At 43.1% G+C, this 16,018-nt stretch overlaps 1 protein-coding gene across 5 annotated transcripts in view; it reads right to left on the minus strand.

The window, feature by feature from the left end:
* Positions 1-1,338: 1,338 nt before the first annotated feature.
* Positions 1,339-16,018, minus strand: part of SAP130 (Sin3A associated protein 130) — a 31,178-nt gene continuing 16,498 nt past the window's right edge. For 4 of the 5 annotated variants that reach the window (XM_045029727.1, XM_045029729.1, XM_045029728.1 and 1 more), the window contains exons 12-21: positions 15,671-15,792; positions 13,842-14,144; positions 12,559-12,736; positions 8,475-8,579; positions 6,568-6,929; positions 5,517-5,765; positions 5,052-5,177; positions 3,383-3,486; positions 2,476-2,589; positions 1,339-2,275 (exon numbers count right to left, since the gene is read on the minus strand). In XM_045029727.1, the coding sequence (XP_044885662.1) occupies positions 2,117-2,275; positions 2,476-2,589; positions 3,383-3,486; positions 5,052-5,177; positions 5,517-5,765; positions 6,568-6,929; positions 8,475-8,579; positions 12,559-12,736; positions 13,842-14,144; positions 15,671-15,792 (1,822 nt within the window). In that variant the 3' untranslated portion in view covers positions 1,339-2,116. The remainder of the gene's footprint in view (positions 2,276-2,475; positions 2,590-3,382; positions 3,487-5,051; positions 5,178-5,516; positions 5,766-6,567; positions 6,930-8,474; positions 8,580-12,558; positions 12,737-13,841; positions 14,145-15,670; positions 15,793-16,018) is intronic. The other variant, XM_045029730.1, reaches the window with a different exon arrangement.

Consider the following 16,018-nt stretch of genomic DNA (forward strand, 5'->3'; position numbering starts at 1 on the left):
CAGTAAACTGACTCTGAAGTTGCATTTCATTTCAGGAATTTCATTAAGGAATTTCAGCCTTCCATCCAAAAAAATGAAGGTCTTGTATATAAATAGATGTATAGTATCAATCCCAATTATTACAACAACTATTTAGGCTTAGATGAGAATGTCCTAGTTGAAAGGATTACATTAAGAATAGCTTTTTGGAATAAAACAGCAAAGCATCTAAGAGCAAGACCTATAAAGCCATACATAATGTTCAGGTAAAAACCATTTCTGATCATGACAAATGATTTGTTCAGAAAGCCATTTTCTGTTGAAGGCTGGCAGTTATCAGCCTGAAAGGGGAATTTAAGCTTGCTCCTGTGGCAGATAAAATTGAATATTTCTAACCTGTAAAACCTAGGCTCAGCTGAGCAGATTCATTCTTCATGGAGTCTATATTACTTTATGCCAAACAGTGTTTTGACGACATTATGTGCATTTCCCAACATTCAAGATAGCCCTTTCCTGAACCACAAGCAACAAAACTGATAAGTGAAAGTGATTTGATCCCACAGCTTGCCTTCCACATTTTGTAGTATGAAAAATTAGTTCCTTTATTTCTTTGCAGAATTAAATTTTTACAAGCCTGTAAGTACGTATTTTAAAAGTTTTTCAATGGTATTTTACTGACATTTTCACTCTCTCCCCCCCACTCCTCCCAAAAGTTAAGTTCCCACACCACAATTTAAGTTGTTCCATATTAGCTAAAATTACTGCAACATTATCAGAAATGCATTATGGAGATGTATATTTCTTTTTAAATAAAACTAGAGTCAAATCGGAATGAGACTGTTATCTTGGCAGATGGATCTGAAATATGGTGTATATGAAAGAAGCAGCAAGCTCACCTTGTTATGAGTTTTATTCATATTCAGTGCTTCCAATTTCTTTATGCTATCAAATAGCAGCTTTTTTGGATAATTTCAGATGGTCAGAAAAGTACATTGAGTTTCCAGTGACCATTAGCCACCTGAAGATTAGAACTCAAAATGAAAACTAAATTACTTCCTAAAGCAAGGGTGTCATGAAAGTTTGTGTGTACTGTGCATAGTTAATTGGAATTAGTAAGTCTTCATCAGTGGACTAATTTGGCAATCCTTATGGAAACTAAGGATCAAACTGAAAACCACACTTGCACCTAGATAGGCTGAAACCCAATTGAACTCTCTTTCCTGACAGCAGCAGAAGAGGTAGACTTTTTTTTCCAAAATCCAGCTCCTCATTTCTGCAATGGCTTTCAGGGGATGAGTTTCTTTTAGAGCTTATGGGCTGTCTATTTTCTATAGCATAAAAATATACAAACAGCTCAGGTACAAAAGTCTCCAAGGCCTTTATTAAAGTTTTCAGGATGTAAGTGGTACATACAATTAACAGCATCACACCAGCTACAAGTAGTACTGTGTTGGAAGAGAAGTACTTCAAAACAAGTATCTGAGAGCACCAACATGGACACACATAACAGATACTACAAAATCACTTTGAAATGGTTCTTTAAAAAAAAAATGGACAGCTAGGACTTCAGAACCAGGAGATTCTAAATGTGGCAGATCTAGTGCAATGGCACTGGTTTAAGAAGGCTAGACACTGGAAAGTCAGAAAAATGGAATGGGGGAGAGGGAGAAGAATAGGTAACTGGAAGTGGTGTCATTTTCAATGGTTTGAAAAGCTCCTGGCAGTTTGAGCCAATACTTTCAGATCAAAATCTTGAGGTCTCCTGCAGGAATCCATGGACAAACCTGTAAGTTACCTCTAAACTCTAAAATGAAAAGGGGACTGTCCATCACACACTGCATTACGAGTACCAGTTAGTAGGCACTGACACGTCAGGAGGGTTAAACAAATGTGACTTCAAAGAGTTTAAAAGGGATGAACCTGAGAGAAAAATCTTTGTTCATTTTGACAGATCCAGGCCAATCCCTCCAGGTCAATGGGCTCCACACATCCATCTGTGTTCTCTGGAACTCATCCTTTTTAGTCAGATGCTCTACTTCAAAATAAACCCAAAAAAAAAAAAAAAAAAAAAAAAAAAATACTGAACAACTCCATTCTGTACACGTTCTCCATTTCCAGAGTCCTTATTCTTCTGGCTCTAGACCTTCTCCTTTCGCTTTAATTTGGACACTTTCTTGACAGTTCCATTCTTGTTTAAGAGCTTCAGAACACGCTCCTTGTGATCCAAGACTTTCAGCATGGAGTCTCGGGCCTCACTGATCTGATCCATCACAAGTTTACACCTCTGCATATTCCCCTGAAATACACACACACCTGTCATTAAGAGCAGAACTCTCTCTGTCATTTCCAAGTCTGTAAGTCACCTTTGAATAATCACTCTTGAAATACACTAGCATTTTTTCCCCCTTGATAGTTCTTACTAACTGCACCATAGCCAGCAATAGAATGAGTTTGTAATTAAGGGTAAAGTAGATATACTGAGCCATCAACTTTTACCTGTATCAGTTCATTTATTCGATGTAAGTCATCATCAGTTGCTGCCTTTTTCTTGGGGATTATCCCTTCCTGCAGGGAGGTGAGGCGCTCATACACGTCATGCTCCAGGTTAGTCTAGAAGACATGAGACCTTAGTGAGAATGCCCATCACTGGAATGCACAACGTTCCTCTATATTAAGAAAATTATACACAAACAAGTGAGGCTATTCTGCTCCTCCCTCAGCTATTCATGTTGCTTATTCATGAGATGGAGCCTTTGATGTAGTGTTATTCTTCATACTAACATCCTATAAAAGGATTGCTCCACTTCTGAACGAGCATGGATCCTCACGAGTGCTCTCTGACCCTTGCCCCTGAAACAGATGCTTTGAAGAATTCAGAGTATAAATTGCATCCCCACATCTGAATCCAGAGCAGCCCCGATCCTTCTGAAATGCAGAACTGCTTCCCTTCTTTCCTCAATTCTATTCTGGGAATGCAGAGGTTTGGGGGAGTTTGATGCTAGAATGCAGAGCACCTACCTCACCCCCAACCCACAAGAGAAACATCCAAGAACGTGGAGCAGTGCTGCCTCCTCCTATCAGCAGTACCATCCCAAATAGACATCTTCAGACCTGTGCATCAGAGGGAGGGAGTTGCCAGTTTTGAGCATCTGAACAGAATGAATCAGCTTTTATGTCTGGATTCAAACCTCCACCACTCTGCAGTTTCTGAAGCACACGCAACATATTCCTACAACTGGAGAGCATATGGCCAACTCCGTACAGACCAAACAGTCTGAGATACTCCAGTGTCTGATGTGTTTTTCTAATTCATGATGCTTACAAAACAGCTAATGCTCATCTAGGAGTACTCCTACTTTCCCCATGTTGTAGGAAGCTCAACTGGTAAGCCCCATTCACTTACCAACTGCAGTAACTGTGCTGCGCAGAGATGGACTTTCCAACCTTGCGCACGGCAGGATACTCCTTTCTGATTGGCAATCTCCTGCAGCATAGCCTTCTTCTCTTCTAAAACCAAAGAACACAAATCTGATGTGTCTAACATAGGAACAAAGGACAGTTATGATACTGTTAAGATTTTTTTTTCCCCTCCACATGCTCCAGTAAGAACCTAAAACAGGTCAGTTGGTCAGGACAGCAATATCCACTCATGTACCAGATATCTGAAGATTTCACACATATGTGGAAGTAGGGGCAGCAGAACTGGGGTGGGGAGGAGGGGTGACTGGGCAACAATAAGGGTTAGTGCTCCCACTATAGACATAGTGTGGGGGCTGGTCCTGCGGAGGAGAACACAGGGCAACCCAGCCCTGCTCCTCCTCTGGTTCAACTCCCTCAGTGCTGGGGAGAGGGGGCGGCTGAAGGCAGGGGCTGGAGCGGGGAAGGGGCAGAGTCATGTAATTCTGAGGCTGCGGGACGGCTGTTTTCCCTTCAGGGCAGGAGCCAGTTGTGTAAAAGCAGTACTCAGGGCAGGCAGCTGCTCTGGGTACCTGCCCAGACTGCGCTGCTTCCTCAGCCTGCCATCTGGGTGCAGGCATCTCAGTGGGGGATCTGGGCGTGGGGAGATCTACATGCACAGGGGCTTGTTCGGGGGTTCTGGGTGCAACGGTAATAGGACTCTGCAGGAGAGTCCAGGTGAAGGTGGTTGGGGCTCAGCAGCAGGGGGTGTGAATGTGGGGGACTCAATGGGGTGGGGATCCAGGTGCAGCTAGTTGGCGCTTGGTGGGGATCTGGATGCAGGTGGCTCGTCAGGGTGGTCCAGGTGCAGGGGGAGTGGGGCTTGTTGGGGAGATTCTGGGTGCAGGGTGTGTGTGTGTTAGGCTCAGTGGGAGGGTCTGGATGCATGGGGGTTGGGCGGATGGGGGTGCAGCTCCTTGTACAGTGATCCCTCTCCTTTGAGCTGAGGTGCGATGGGTGCAGGAAGCGGGGGGGGAGGAGAGTTTGCAGAGCTTCCTAGAGCCAGGGGAGAAATCTGGGGGTGGGTCTGACAGGGCCCCAGATGCCATGCAAGGAAAGAGGAAGTCCCGTCCTCCGCAGCCCAGCTGGGACTAGCAGCTGAGCCAGGCGCAGGGTAGGAGCCACCAGCTGGGTCTTCCCCAGTCCTTCCCCCTGTCCCATAGTGATTTACCTCTCTGCCAGCTGGGTATGGTCACATGACCGCTCTTGTGGATTCCCTTTGCTTCCCCGTCAGAAAGTCATTTTCTTCCGGGAAGCAAAGAAATCTGTGGGGACATAAATTCTGTGCACGCGCAGTGGTGCAAAACTCCCCCAGAAGTATAATATGCTGGCTACTTTTGGAGTGTATTACTTCCCTCTGGTGGGTGGAAGGTCAGGCCTGTTTAAGTGCGACTGTCTCCCTCTATTGTCAGGAGGTCTAACGAGATAGCATCATTGCTAGCTAGTAGAAGTTTTCCTTTAGCTCACATGATGAACATACCTGAACAGGAAACATGTTCTATTTGCCACACTCCAGTTATTTAACTCCTTTGTCTATATGACTACAACTACTCATAAGGCAACTGTTCCCAGCATTACGTATGGGCAATAGGAAATCCTGTAAAAAATAAACTGACCTTTCACTCTGACATCACTGTATCTCTGAAAGTGGTGATAAGCAGCTTTCCAGGGGTTGCGGTAGTGACGGAGCAGTGTGATAGGGGGTCTTGGACGCACAGGAACATACCTGACACCTTCTTCATCTAAGAGCCAAGAGAAACAAGCAGTTTCAACTAGAAGAGACTGGCATGATCCAGTGATTTAAGCAGAAGACCAGGAAGCAGCTCAGGTGCCAACTCCCTCTCTGGGACTGAATGAGTCACTTAACATTTTACAGATGGTGAAACTGAGATGGAGCTTGTGAGAAACAGATGTTTTGAAAAGCACAATGGAAGGGCTAACTATTAATTCGTAACTCGGGTTTCTCGTTTAACGGAAGTCTCATTATTGTAGAGGCAGGGAACAAAGGACGCTAATTTGGAGGAAAAGAGAAGAGCAGATATTTGAGCAGAGAAAGCAGTTACCATCAGAGATGCCATTACCTATATACTCTTTTGGAGGTGACTTGCGCTTCTCTGCTTTCACCAGCAGACTTTTAGCAGTGGATTTCTCATCATCAGTGCTATTAGTTTCCATCATGTCTCCTTCTTCTGTGGAGATTACATGCTGCTGCTTCCGGGGCTTTTTCCTTGGTGAGGCACCAGGTGGCAAGTCGTTCGGGGGCATGGAAAGGTTGTTGGCCAGCAATGCAAGAGATGGAGACATGGTATTTGTAGTCAACGGAGGAACTGCTAAAATAGAAACAGAAAGAGAAATGTTTAAGAGCCTGACAGCTACGAAGAGAGAGCAACTTTACGTCAGCTAGTGTGAAAGTGAAAAGCTAATACTGTCTAAGTGCTGTCCCAGTGATATCTATCCTGAAAATAATTTCATTTTACTGGGGGAAAGAAGGGGTGATAGAACAGAACGTACTAGCTGTCCAAGGAAAAGGAACTTAAACGTTGTTTGTATGGAGAAGGAGGAAATCTATGCTTAAGGGTTTTTATATCAGTTTTGAATGACTAAAGTAGGATTTTACCGCTCTGCTGTTACCTCAGTCTCGCCTCCTCCCCAGGCATATGGGGTATCCAAACAATTGTACAAGAAAATCCAAAGAACTAGGCTTAATTTTTAAATGGAAAGGGTTCACTGGCCACTCTGCAAACTCTTACATTTAAGATGGACAGTTCATAGTCACTGGCATTATAATGCCCTCCCCTGCTATGACTAAAACTGATCTCAAACCCTTGCTTAGGAATCAACAGGACCCTCATTTTCCATTCCAGTTATCACTGGAACATCAGCCCATCAGAACTTCATGCCCATTCATGTCACTGAAAACAAGATTCAAACAAGTTTGTAGACTCTGGACTTACATTGAAATAAAACAAGAACAAGAGAATCTTTAGAAATTATTTAAAATTACTCTGATAGCAACCCTATGATTGGCATGCTGTACCACTATCCAAGGGAGTTTCAAGTTGGCTTTGGTGAGGCCCTTACCATCACTCCCCAAAGAAAGAGTGACTGCAGTTACTTTAATCAGAAGCCTACCTGAGACTGGTCGCATTATGTCCATAGGTTCCACTTCCTCTTTGATTTTTATCTCTGGTGCTGGGGGTCCCAATACTGTGGAGAAGGCCCCACTCATAGTTGATGGAGGTGGAGGAGCAGCTATAATTGTGGTAGAAGTGGCTGGAGCAGCTGGAACTGCTCCTGGAATGGTTGACAGAGGTGCTGTCGGCTGAGAAGGTGGACTAGCTGCTGCAATAATTGTTGGAATGGCAGATGGAGGCTGCTGAGAGGTAGGTGGGACTGCAATGGTGGGCTGCTCGCTGGTTTGATTGGACACTGCCTCCATAGACACAGTGACTGGAGTAGCCATAGAGACATGGATTTCCGGTTTAGGCTTGGCACTAAAACATAAAAACTAGTGTTAGTTTAATCCACTCAACATCTTAAGTGCTGCTGCCATGACTTTCTACGGCAGACAAAGTCTGTAAAGTTAATGAACTGAGCTTTGGAGGTAGCTCCTTCAGACCCATTTTTTCTGCCCCAGTCCATGATGTACACCTCAGCAACGTGGAACACTTTGTGGAATGTTTACTTCAAAATGTTCATCCCTAACTCAGAATAATGTAGCTGAAGTCGACCTACTTAGATCTACTTACCGCAGTGTCTTCACTGAGGTAAGTCGACTGCTGACGCTCCCCCGTCGACTCCAGTCGACTTTCCTGTCGACTCCAGTACTCCACTGGAGTGAAAGGCCTTTCACTCCAGTGGAGTACTGGAGTCGACAGGAAAGTGCTCAGCAGGCGATTTATCATGTCTTCACTAGACGCGATAAATTGACCCATGCTGGATGGATTGCTCCCGAGGTAAGGGTAGACATGCCCTCAGTGACATCCAGGTCGTTTACACTGATCTCACAAGTGATCAGGAGATTGATTTCTTGTGCTGTTTCACCAAGAGCGCTTTCTTAGAAGATAGGTTTTAGTATCATTCTCCTTCCCATAACATAAGAACATAAGAATGGGTCAGACCAAAAGTCTATATAGCCCAATAGCCTGTCTTCTGACAGTGGCCAAAGCCAGGTCCCAAAGGGAATGAACAGAACAGGTAATCATCAAGTGATCCATCCTGTTACCCATTCCCAGCTTCTGGCAAACAGGCTATGGACACCATCCCCTGCCCATCCTGGCTAATAGCCATTGATACATATATTTAGCAATCTCATGACTAGGTCCAAATTAAAGAAGATAAATCTACGGCAGGGGAGGTGATAGAAAGAGGTAATGACACACGTTCTTCTCGGATCTGGATCATGTAATTGGCAAGGCGGTTCTAGCTGAACTCTATGCAGCATTCATTTCCAAGCGGCGTGAACTACGAGCTCTATGACCTTTGCTTTACTTTTAGACAGAATGCCAGGATTTTTTTCCTTTGTGCATTATCAATGGTGATTGCTGAACCTGTCTTTTATAAGCATAATGATACCAACACTAGTCAACAACCTTCAGCAGGGAGCTAACAGATACTTAATTGGCTAGCCAAATAGAAAACACTTTAATAACTGTGAAGAATGAGTTTTCTATTCATCAAACCCAAACAGAAATATTATGAAGCCCTTCCTTTTAAATAAACATTTGATGAAGCAATCCATGTTAAAATAATTAACTCGCCGTGTTCTAAAAGGGTAAATGCAATAAGATATTGATCTGATAATGAGATATTTTAAGGGATTGGGATCTTGTGCAAGCACCAGAACAATTACATCAGTTAAAAATACAACTCTGGTGTAATACAGTCATTCCTTTACATTTCTATTTTACTTCACAATGAAATTGTGTCATGTTTACACATCTTTTACACACCCTTCTCTCCTTAAACTAAATTCCATTGGCTTTGATCCATTATACAGGAGGTGCTGTCATGCAGAGTTTGCTGTTTGAAATCCTTACCCAGCAGGTCTGGGTGATCCAGATGTGCTTCGCACAGAGCTCTCCACGCGGGTGCTAGCTACTTCAGAAGGCTGAGGGGGAATCAGACTTTTCCGGACTGCCAGTCTGGAAGACATAGATAAGCTTGAAACTGCTGCCGCTCAGGTACGTTGCCCTTAGAAACCTGAACGCCAACGAAGGCGGAAGAAAGACTGTGTCTCTTGCTGCCGCAAGTGGAATAGGTTTTGTCTTCCTGTGCTAGTTGCATTGCACTCCTAAGGTGGTGATGGATTAGTAAACTTATGATCAGATACATGAATAGGATTCGCTTCTAGTATTTCTTCAAACAAGGCTTCATATTTTATTTCCCCAAAAGGGTAAGTCCAAGCTATCAGTCTCCTCTCACCCATTTTGAGGACTTCTCCACAGAGCGCCAAGGATCCTTACCCATTTTACTTTCATCTTGCCCACCCATGGTTGTGCTGAGGCCACCAGCCTCTAACTGTGGAGAATGGGCAATCTACCAGCACTGGGTGGTGCCAGCCATTCGTCCATTACGTCCCAAGGCTCAGCAAACCACCACAACCTAACATGGCTCTCAGCTATGAGCTTACGAAGCAGAATCCTGCAGGCTGAATGTGCGTTTATCACAGGGCAGCATAATGCTATATTGGTCAGCTAGTGAGTCTGGCAAACACAAGAGTCTATCACTATCAAATACTTGAATATTCCCATAAGGTTTAATTGAGACTATCCAATCCCCACAAAAAAAAAAAACAACAACACAACCCAGACCATTCTAGGAAGCAATAGACCTTTAAATGTGACCTACATAAAAAGAGAAAATTGGGCTACTGTCCCCCTTTTTTTGTTTATGATTTATATTTTTAAAAAGTGTGAAGTTTCTCTGTTTTATAAAAAACATAAGAACGGCCATAGTAGGTCAGAGCAATGGTCCACCTAGCCCAGTATCCTGTCTTCCAACAGTGGCCAATGCCAGATGCTTCAGAGGGAATGAACAGAACAGGTAATCATCAAGTGATCCATCCCCTATTGCCGATTCCCAGCTTCTGGCAAACAGAGGCTAGGGACACTTCAAGAGCCTGGTTTTGCATCCCTGCCCATCCTCGCTAATAAACATTGATGGACCTATCCTAAGAGTTACAAACTGACCAGTCAACTACACACCTCATTTGGAACCAGAAATATGCAATAAGGCAGCAGCAGAGCCATCCCCACCACGAAAAAAGCCATTACGGTACAGTACTATGTTAAACGTAAACTACTACAAAATAAAGGGAAAGCACCATTTTTCTTCGTATAGTAAAGTTTCAAAACTGTATTATGTCAATGTTCAGTTGTAAATTTTGGAAAGAACCACCATAATGTTTTCTTCAGTTATGAACATTTCAGAGTTACGAACAACCTCCATTCCCAAGGTGTTTGTAACTTTGAGGTTCTACTGTACTTTTTGTTTGTTTTAAACCTGCTGCCTATTAATTTCATTTGGTGACCCCTAGTTTTTGTGTTATGAGAAGGAGTAAATAACACTTCCTTATTTACTTTCTCCACACCAGTCGTGATTTTATAGACCTCTATCATATCCCCCCTTAGTCGTCTCTTTAACAGTAAACATTGTTTCGTTGTTACATTGCTGATCAATTAGAGAACATACTAATTTAAAGTTGCACAATGCTCCCTTATAACGTTGTTTGGCAGCTGCCTGCTTTGTCCACTGCTTGCAGAAAGAGCAGCCTGTTGGAGCTAGCTGGTGGGGGCTTGGAACCGGGGTCGACTGGCAGCCCCCTATCAGCTCCCCGCTTCCCAAAGTTCCATGTGCAGCAGCCGCCCAGCAGGCTATCAATTGCCAGCAGTCCCTCCCCACACTGCCATGTGCTGCTCCTGCCCTCTGCCTTGGAGCTGCTCCCAGGAGCCTCCTGCTTCTTCTGTGTGTGGTGGTGGTGGAAGGAGGGAGGGAAGGGGGGCTAATATCAGGGTGTGTTGTCCCCCCCCCGACTTATCCCATCTCCACAAAGTGGGGTGGGGGGGAAGGAGGGAAGGACACGACAGGGCTCAGGATGGAGGGAGCTTGCTAGCAGCAGCTTCTGCCTCAACTTGCTGATCTACTTAAAAAGGCAATGTACTTAGAGTGGGGTCAGGATACTTAAAGGGGCAATGCGCATCTCTCTCTCTCTCTCTCTCTCTCTCTCACACACACACACACACACAGGGTGTCTCTTTCTGTCTGCCGTGCTGTCTCTCCTCCCTCGATTTGTGCTGCCTTGTAGAGTATGAGGCTACATTAACAATGTGTTAACCCTTGAGGGCTCAGACAAGTGCTTGTTCATCAATTAGCAGTAAGGCATTCCCTGGGAAATATCCCACCCTCTGACTTCTCCATCTCAACCAAGCTTCACAATCATTGCTGTGTACAGTATTAAACTGTTTAAAACTGATACTGACTGTGTGTGTGTGTGTGTGTGTTTGTGTTTTATATATATTTTACACACACAGACACACACAGTCTTTTGACTGGTGAAAAAAAATTCCCTGGAACCTAACCCCTCCTATTTATATTAATTATTATGGGGAAATTGGATTCGCTTAACATCATTTCGCTTAAAGTCACATTTTTCAGGAACATAACTACAACGTTAAGCAAGGAGTTACTGTGTTAATACTCTCTCCTCATATGGAAGCTGTTCCATATCCTTAATAAATTTTATTGTCCTTTCCTGTACCTATTCCAATTCCAATACATCTTTTTTAAGATGGGGTGACTCCTCAGGCAAGGAAAAGAGGAGACTAAGGGGGGATATGATAGGGATGACTCCTCAGGCAAGGAGTTCCACAGCGCACAGTCAACTTGTGGACTCAATCTGCATGCAGTATTCAAGGTGTGGGCGTACCATGGATTTAAATAGAGATAATATGATATTTTTCTGTCTTATTATCTATCCCTTTCCTAATAATTCCCAACATTCTGTTAGGTTTTTTGACTGCCGCTGCACATTGAGTGGATGTTTTCAGAGAAATATCCACAATGACTCCAAGATCTCTTTCTTGAGGGTTAACAGCTAATCTAAACCCCATCATTTTATATTTATAGTTAGGATTACGTTTTCCAATGTGCATTACTTTGCATTTGACCTTAAATACCAAGTATGTCAAGTCTAGTCTTGGAGGACTCATTGGAAGTCTCAAAAGTTGAAGGCAAACCTTTTTAGCCCTTAAATTGGCAGGAATGAGTTACTGAATCTAAGAGTTCTTCCCCTATTTATTCAAGCATTTGAATTAAGCAGGAGTTTTAAACAGTCTAAGTTAAAGCTATGTTCCTCTCTTTGCTAATCAGGTTCACTTGTCATTTCTGTGTTATAATCTTACTCCTTCGCCAGTCGTCCATAAAGTGTTCCAGGAAAAACAGGGCAGACAAAACCTGATTATTTATTTATTTATTTTAATTAAAAAGACCATGAAGCAAAAAGGAAGTGGCTCAAACTATTTGGTTTCCCCTTGCAGGTCATATTTAAGAACTGGAGTCAAATTCTCCTATACATCCCATTAGTGACAACAGGATATGACTCAATCATCTGCTCTAAAACAGGATGGACAAAAATGCAACCTGGATGAAGTGTGTCTTTCATAGAGATGGGCATCTTACTTGCATCCTGCACTGGTTAAATTTTCCACCCTCACTGAAGCACACATTTCTTCTACTTGGACTAGATGACGACTGGTGCCCAACCTTATTACACAGGAGGGCCCCATCATCCTAAGCACAACGGTGTGCGGGCCAAACAGATTCTACATATTTTAATAAAATTTAAAGTCACCTGTATTGATTTATATTTTAAGTTCAGCTTGTTTCATGTGTGTTTAGATGGGTTGTTTCTATGTACAGGACTGTCTATTTACACACTGTGTAAACTAAAAAGATGTGATCATGACGACAAAATGCTAATGAATCGGGCATTAGTATATTGCATTGAAGCAGGATGCGAGTCTTATGAAATGCTCCTGTGGGCCATGTATGGCCTGTAGGTTGGGCACCCCTGGACTAGCCTGAGCAGAAGAGCAATTAAATGCCAAGTCAAGTCCTACTCACCCATCTGCAGCTGGTTTCTTCCGGAGGATGCTTGGGCGTGGGGATGAGCCCTGGGCTGGTGCACTGGCGCTGGCACTCTGGCTGTGAGTTTGTACCACTGTGGTCGCTGCTGGAGCTGCATTGAATGTGTTGCTAATAGGATTGGCTACAATGGTGGCGCCATCTGCCAAGACCACTGCTGGAAAGGACAAAAGGGACATGAAAGAAAAGGAGAGAGACACAGAACAGAACAAAGAGAAGATGGGAAAAGCAGCAGTTATTAAAAGAAACACTTGATGGGAAAGTAGGTATTCGTATACTTGCTCCCCAAGCTCTCTCCTAGTTTTGAAGTGTAGTGCTGTAAAAAGCAATTTAATAACAACCTTCTCTAGGGGAGATGGAAGGCATCACCTGCCTAACAACTGTTGCTAGGTAAGACTAGCATTCCAAGAGAAATGGAAGGGGCAGAGCTTCCCAGGGAAGAATGTATCAGTATGTGCATAAGAATTGCATGTCTTTGGCAATGCTTATTACTTGTAAATAAGGCACTGTCTCATAGTCCTGTGTCCTAACCTTCTGCCAGGTGTGTTTGGCCATCTCAGCTCACCATTGATTCAGGACATTTAGACAGGTGAGAAGTAGATACTGGACAATATTTGCTTGCCAGCCAGCTCTGGAAGGGGCTAGAGTGGTCTCTGAGATGCTAGATGCCTTTTCCTCAGAAAGTCTTCAGGATAACTGGACTGATGCTTTTCCTCACACGAGGGATTTTCCTGCAGAGGTCCAGCTGGTGAAGGTATTTTGCAGTCACTTTTCAAAGTGTGACTGTAATGGGTTTCATGTCTTGGGCAATTTATAGGCAACATATCCTACCTGTGAGAAGAGCTAGCCATTCTTGAGAAGAATCATCCACATGCAGAGAAGGTTTGTGAAGTTCTTCAGCTGCAGTGGCACTTCCAGGGCTTTAGTCATAACATCATCAGACCAACACTAACTTAAAAAACCAAATCACTAAAATCTACTTGCAACCTGATCATGTAGTTTTAACTCATAAATAATGGAAAAAAAACAAATCTACTGAGAGAGTGCATATTAGTGTATTTAATGTCTGCTATTGTATTACCATTGTAACTTTATAAAGGTTTGTACTATATAAATACTATTTCTCATCAGGGTGTGGCTTCCCAGAGAGTTAGACTAGCTAAGATACTTCAGTTGATCAAGAAGCTGGAGATGAATTCAAGGCTACGTTGTTCCCTTGAACTGAGCCCATATATAGCATGGACCTAGTTGGCTGAAGTTACCTGAAGTCTTTGTTTCTGTTTGTGGCTGCTGAGCATTGATTGGTGCAGGCTGGAGTCCCTGTGTGCCAATTGGTGCAGCTGAATGGAGTCCCTGTGTTCCAATTGGTGCTGGCTGGATCCCCTGTGCACTGATAGGCGCTGGCTGGATCCCCTGTGCACTGATAGGTGCTGGCTGGATCCCCTGGATGTGGCGGGCATGAGATGCATCTACAGTCATCAGCTGCATGGGATTGAGATGCACAGTGGAGGCCACTCCTACACCAGTCTGAGCTGTGATGGCAGAGTTGGGGGCCTGAGCTGAAACTGAGAACAGTAACATGAACATTGATTATTTCCACCCCAATGAACTACTTAATTTTCCTATGGTGCATAAAGAAGGGTTCGAAACACTATTTGGATTTTTATTTAAGATGGAGCAATTTGCTTAACATTTTGCAGTCCCCTTGCTACTGCTGAAGATAACAGAATTTGAATAAGATTTTTCCCATCACAAACTAACTCTCCAGACTGCTGAGAGCCATAACAATTTCAGATGCCTTAATTTTGCATTTACGTCTGTCTGTTGCTACAAGATATTATAACTTAATTGCAAAACCAATTAGAAAGTGGGATACAACAGGAAGAAGGGAACAAAGCCTGTGTTTTTGAAAGAATACTGTCAAGTTGTTCTTTAACTCACAAGTTTAAAAATTAGCCGTTTGAATCCTGCAACTGAAGTCTGTATACTACCCCTGAAAGTTTGGTCTCTACTTTTGACACTGATACATTATTTAAGAGAGTCCTTTGAGTGTCAAGATACAAAATATTTTCAGTTTTTGAAAAAAGGAAAGAGCAGCACTGAAGCATTTATTTTAAAAAGACAGGCTTGTATACTGGTAATAGTTTTGAGCCTACTAATGTGAATTAAAAAAGAAAAATATCTGTGATAGTTTACAAAGGAAAAGAGAGAAGTAGAATCCAAGTGTGGAAAGCTTTTGAAATATGGCTTAGTTTAAATTTTCTCTAATCCTAAATACTTGACACTACAACTGGGTGAACTGGTTTGTTCTTAAGCCCAACCCATTATCCAGCACCCACAATGAAGTGGAATTTAACCGTTATGTAAAATGGTGCTCCAAAATATAAACTTTCTTTTTAAAGACATATATATTTCTAGCCCTCATGATTGCGATGTTAACCATGACGACAAGAACTGACATAGTGTTGTATTTTTTGAATCTGCAGCTGCTTGAATCAATAGTCAGAGATGTGAACTGCCTCATTTTCCTCAATGAAATGTTAACTCTGAAGCCTAAACCCTAATTTATACAGTTAATTTTCACCACTGAACATTTCATGCCAAACACCCTAATTGTCCCTTACCCTGCTGCAAAGGCCTCCAGATTCTTCCATGCACCTCACCTTCCATGATGCATTTATGTATTCAATACATAAATGCAACAGCACATTGAAAACTGAAGTGGGGGACAGTGGACAGCAAATCGAATGTAGTATCACAACAAATAACACAGGGGCTAGTGTACTGAGTTTAGTGGCATCTTAGGCCAGAACAACTCCCAGTTATGGAGACCCACAACTTCATCAGCAAAACTGCGTATGTATGTAAGGTAAACGGAGTGAGAATATTACAAAATTAAATTGGCTTATTAGAACATGGATGATGGGAGACCCATCAAGGAGGTTTGGGTCTGGATAAACACCCAAACTTGTTTAGCAGAATCTCTGTGAACCAGTGCCTTGAACTGCACTGAACACTTCTACCAGTCAGGCCTGGCTCTTATTGCTGCTCCAAGACTGCTCTAAAAGTCACTTGCATGGCAATTACTTACCAGGGTATTGGCGGATGGTGGACACAGAGCTGGTGATGGGGGTGTAAGTGTGTGCAGCCAAAGGGTAGGCAGAAGGCGGGTACGTTGGTAAGAAGTACTGGAATTGGACTGGCACCGACTGCCTACAGATATGAAGATACAGCAAGTGTCAGACAAATCATTACAACTTGCACCCACCTCTTCAATCCCAGTGCTCAGACCGCCCTCTAATCTTTGCAACCTCCCTAAGCAAGAGTATCAACTAGCCCTGACTAGTAGCTGAAAGGGATCTCTAGAATAAATTCAGAAACCTCAAACCCCCTTAAGCGTTAGCTATCATGTTGATTCATGTATATGATAAGCCTTTCG

This window comes from Mauremys mutica, chromosome 9 (assembly GCF_020497125.1).
Source record: "Mauremys mutica isolate MM-2020 ecotype Southern chromosome 9, ASM2049712v1, whole genome shotgun sequence".
Taxonomy (NCBI): domain Eukaryota; kingdom Metazoa; phylum Chordata; order Testudines; family Geoemydidae; genus Mauremys; species Mauremys mutica.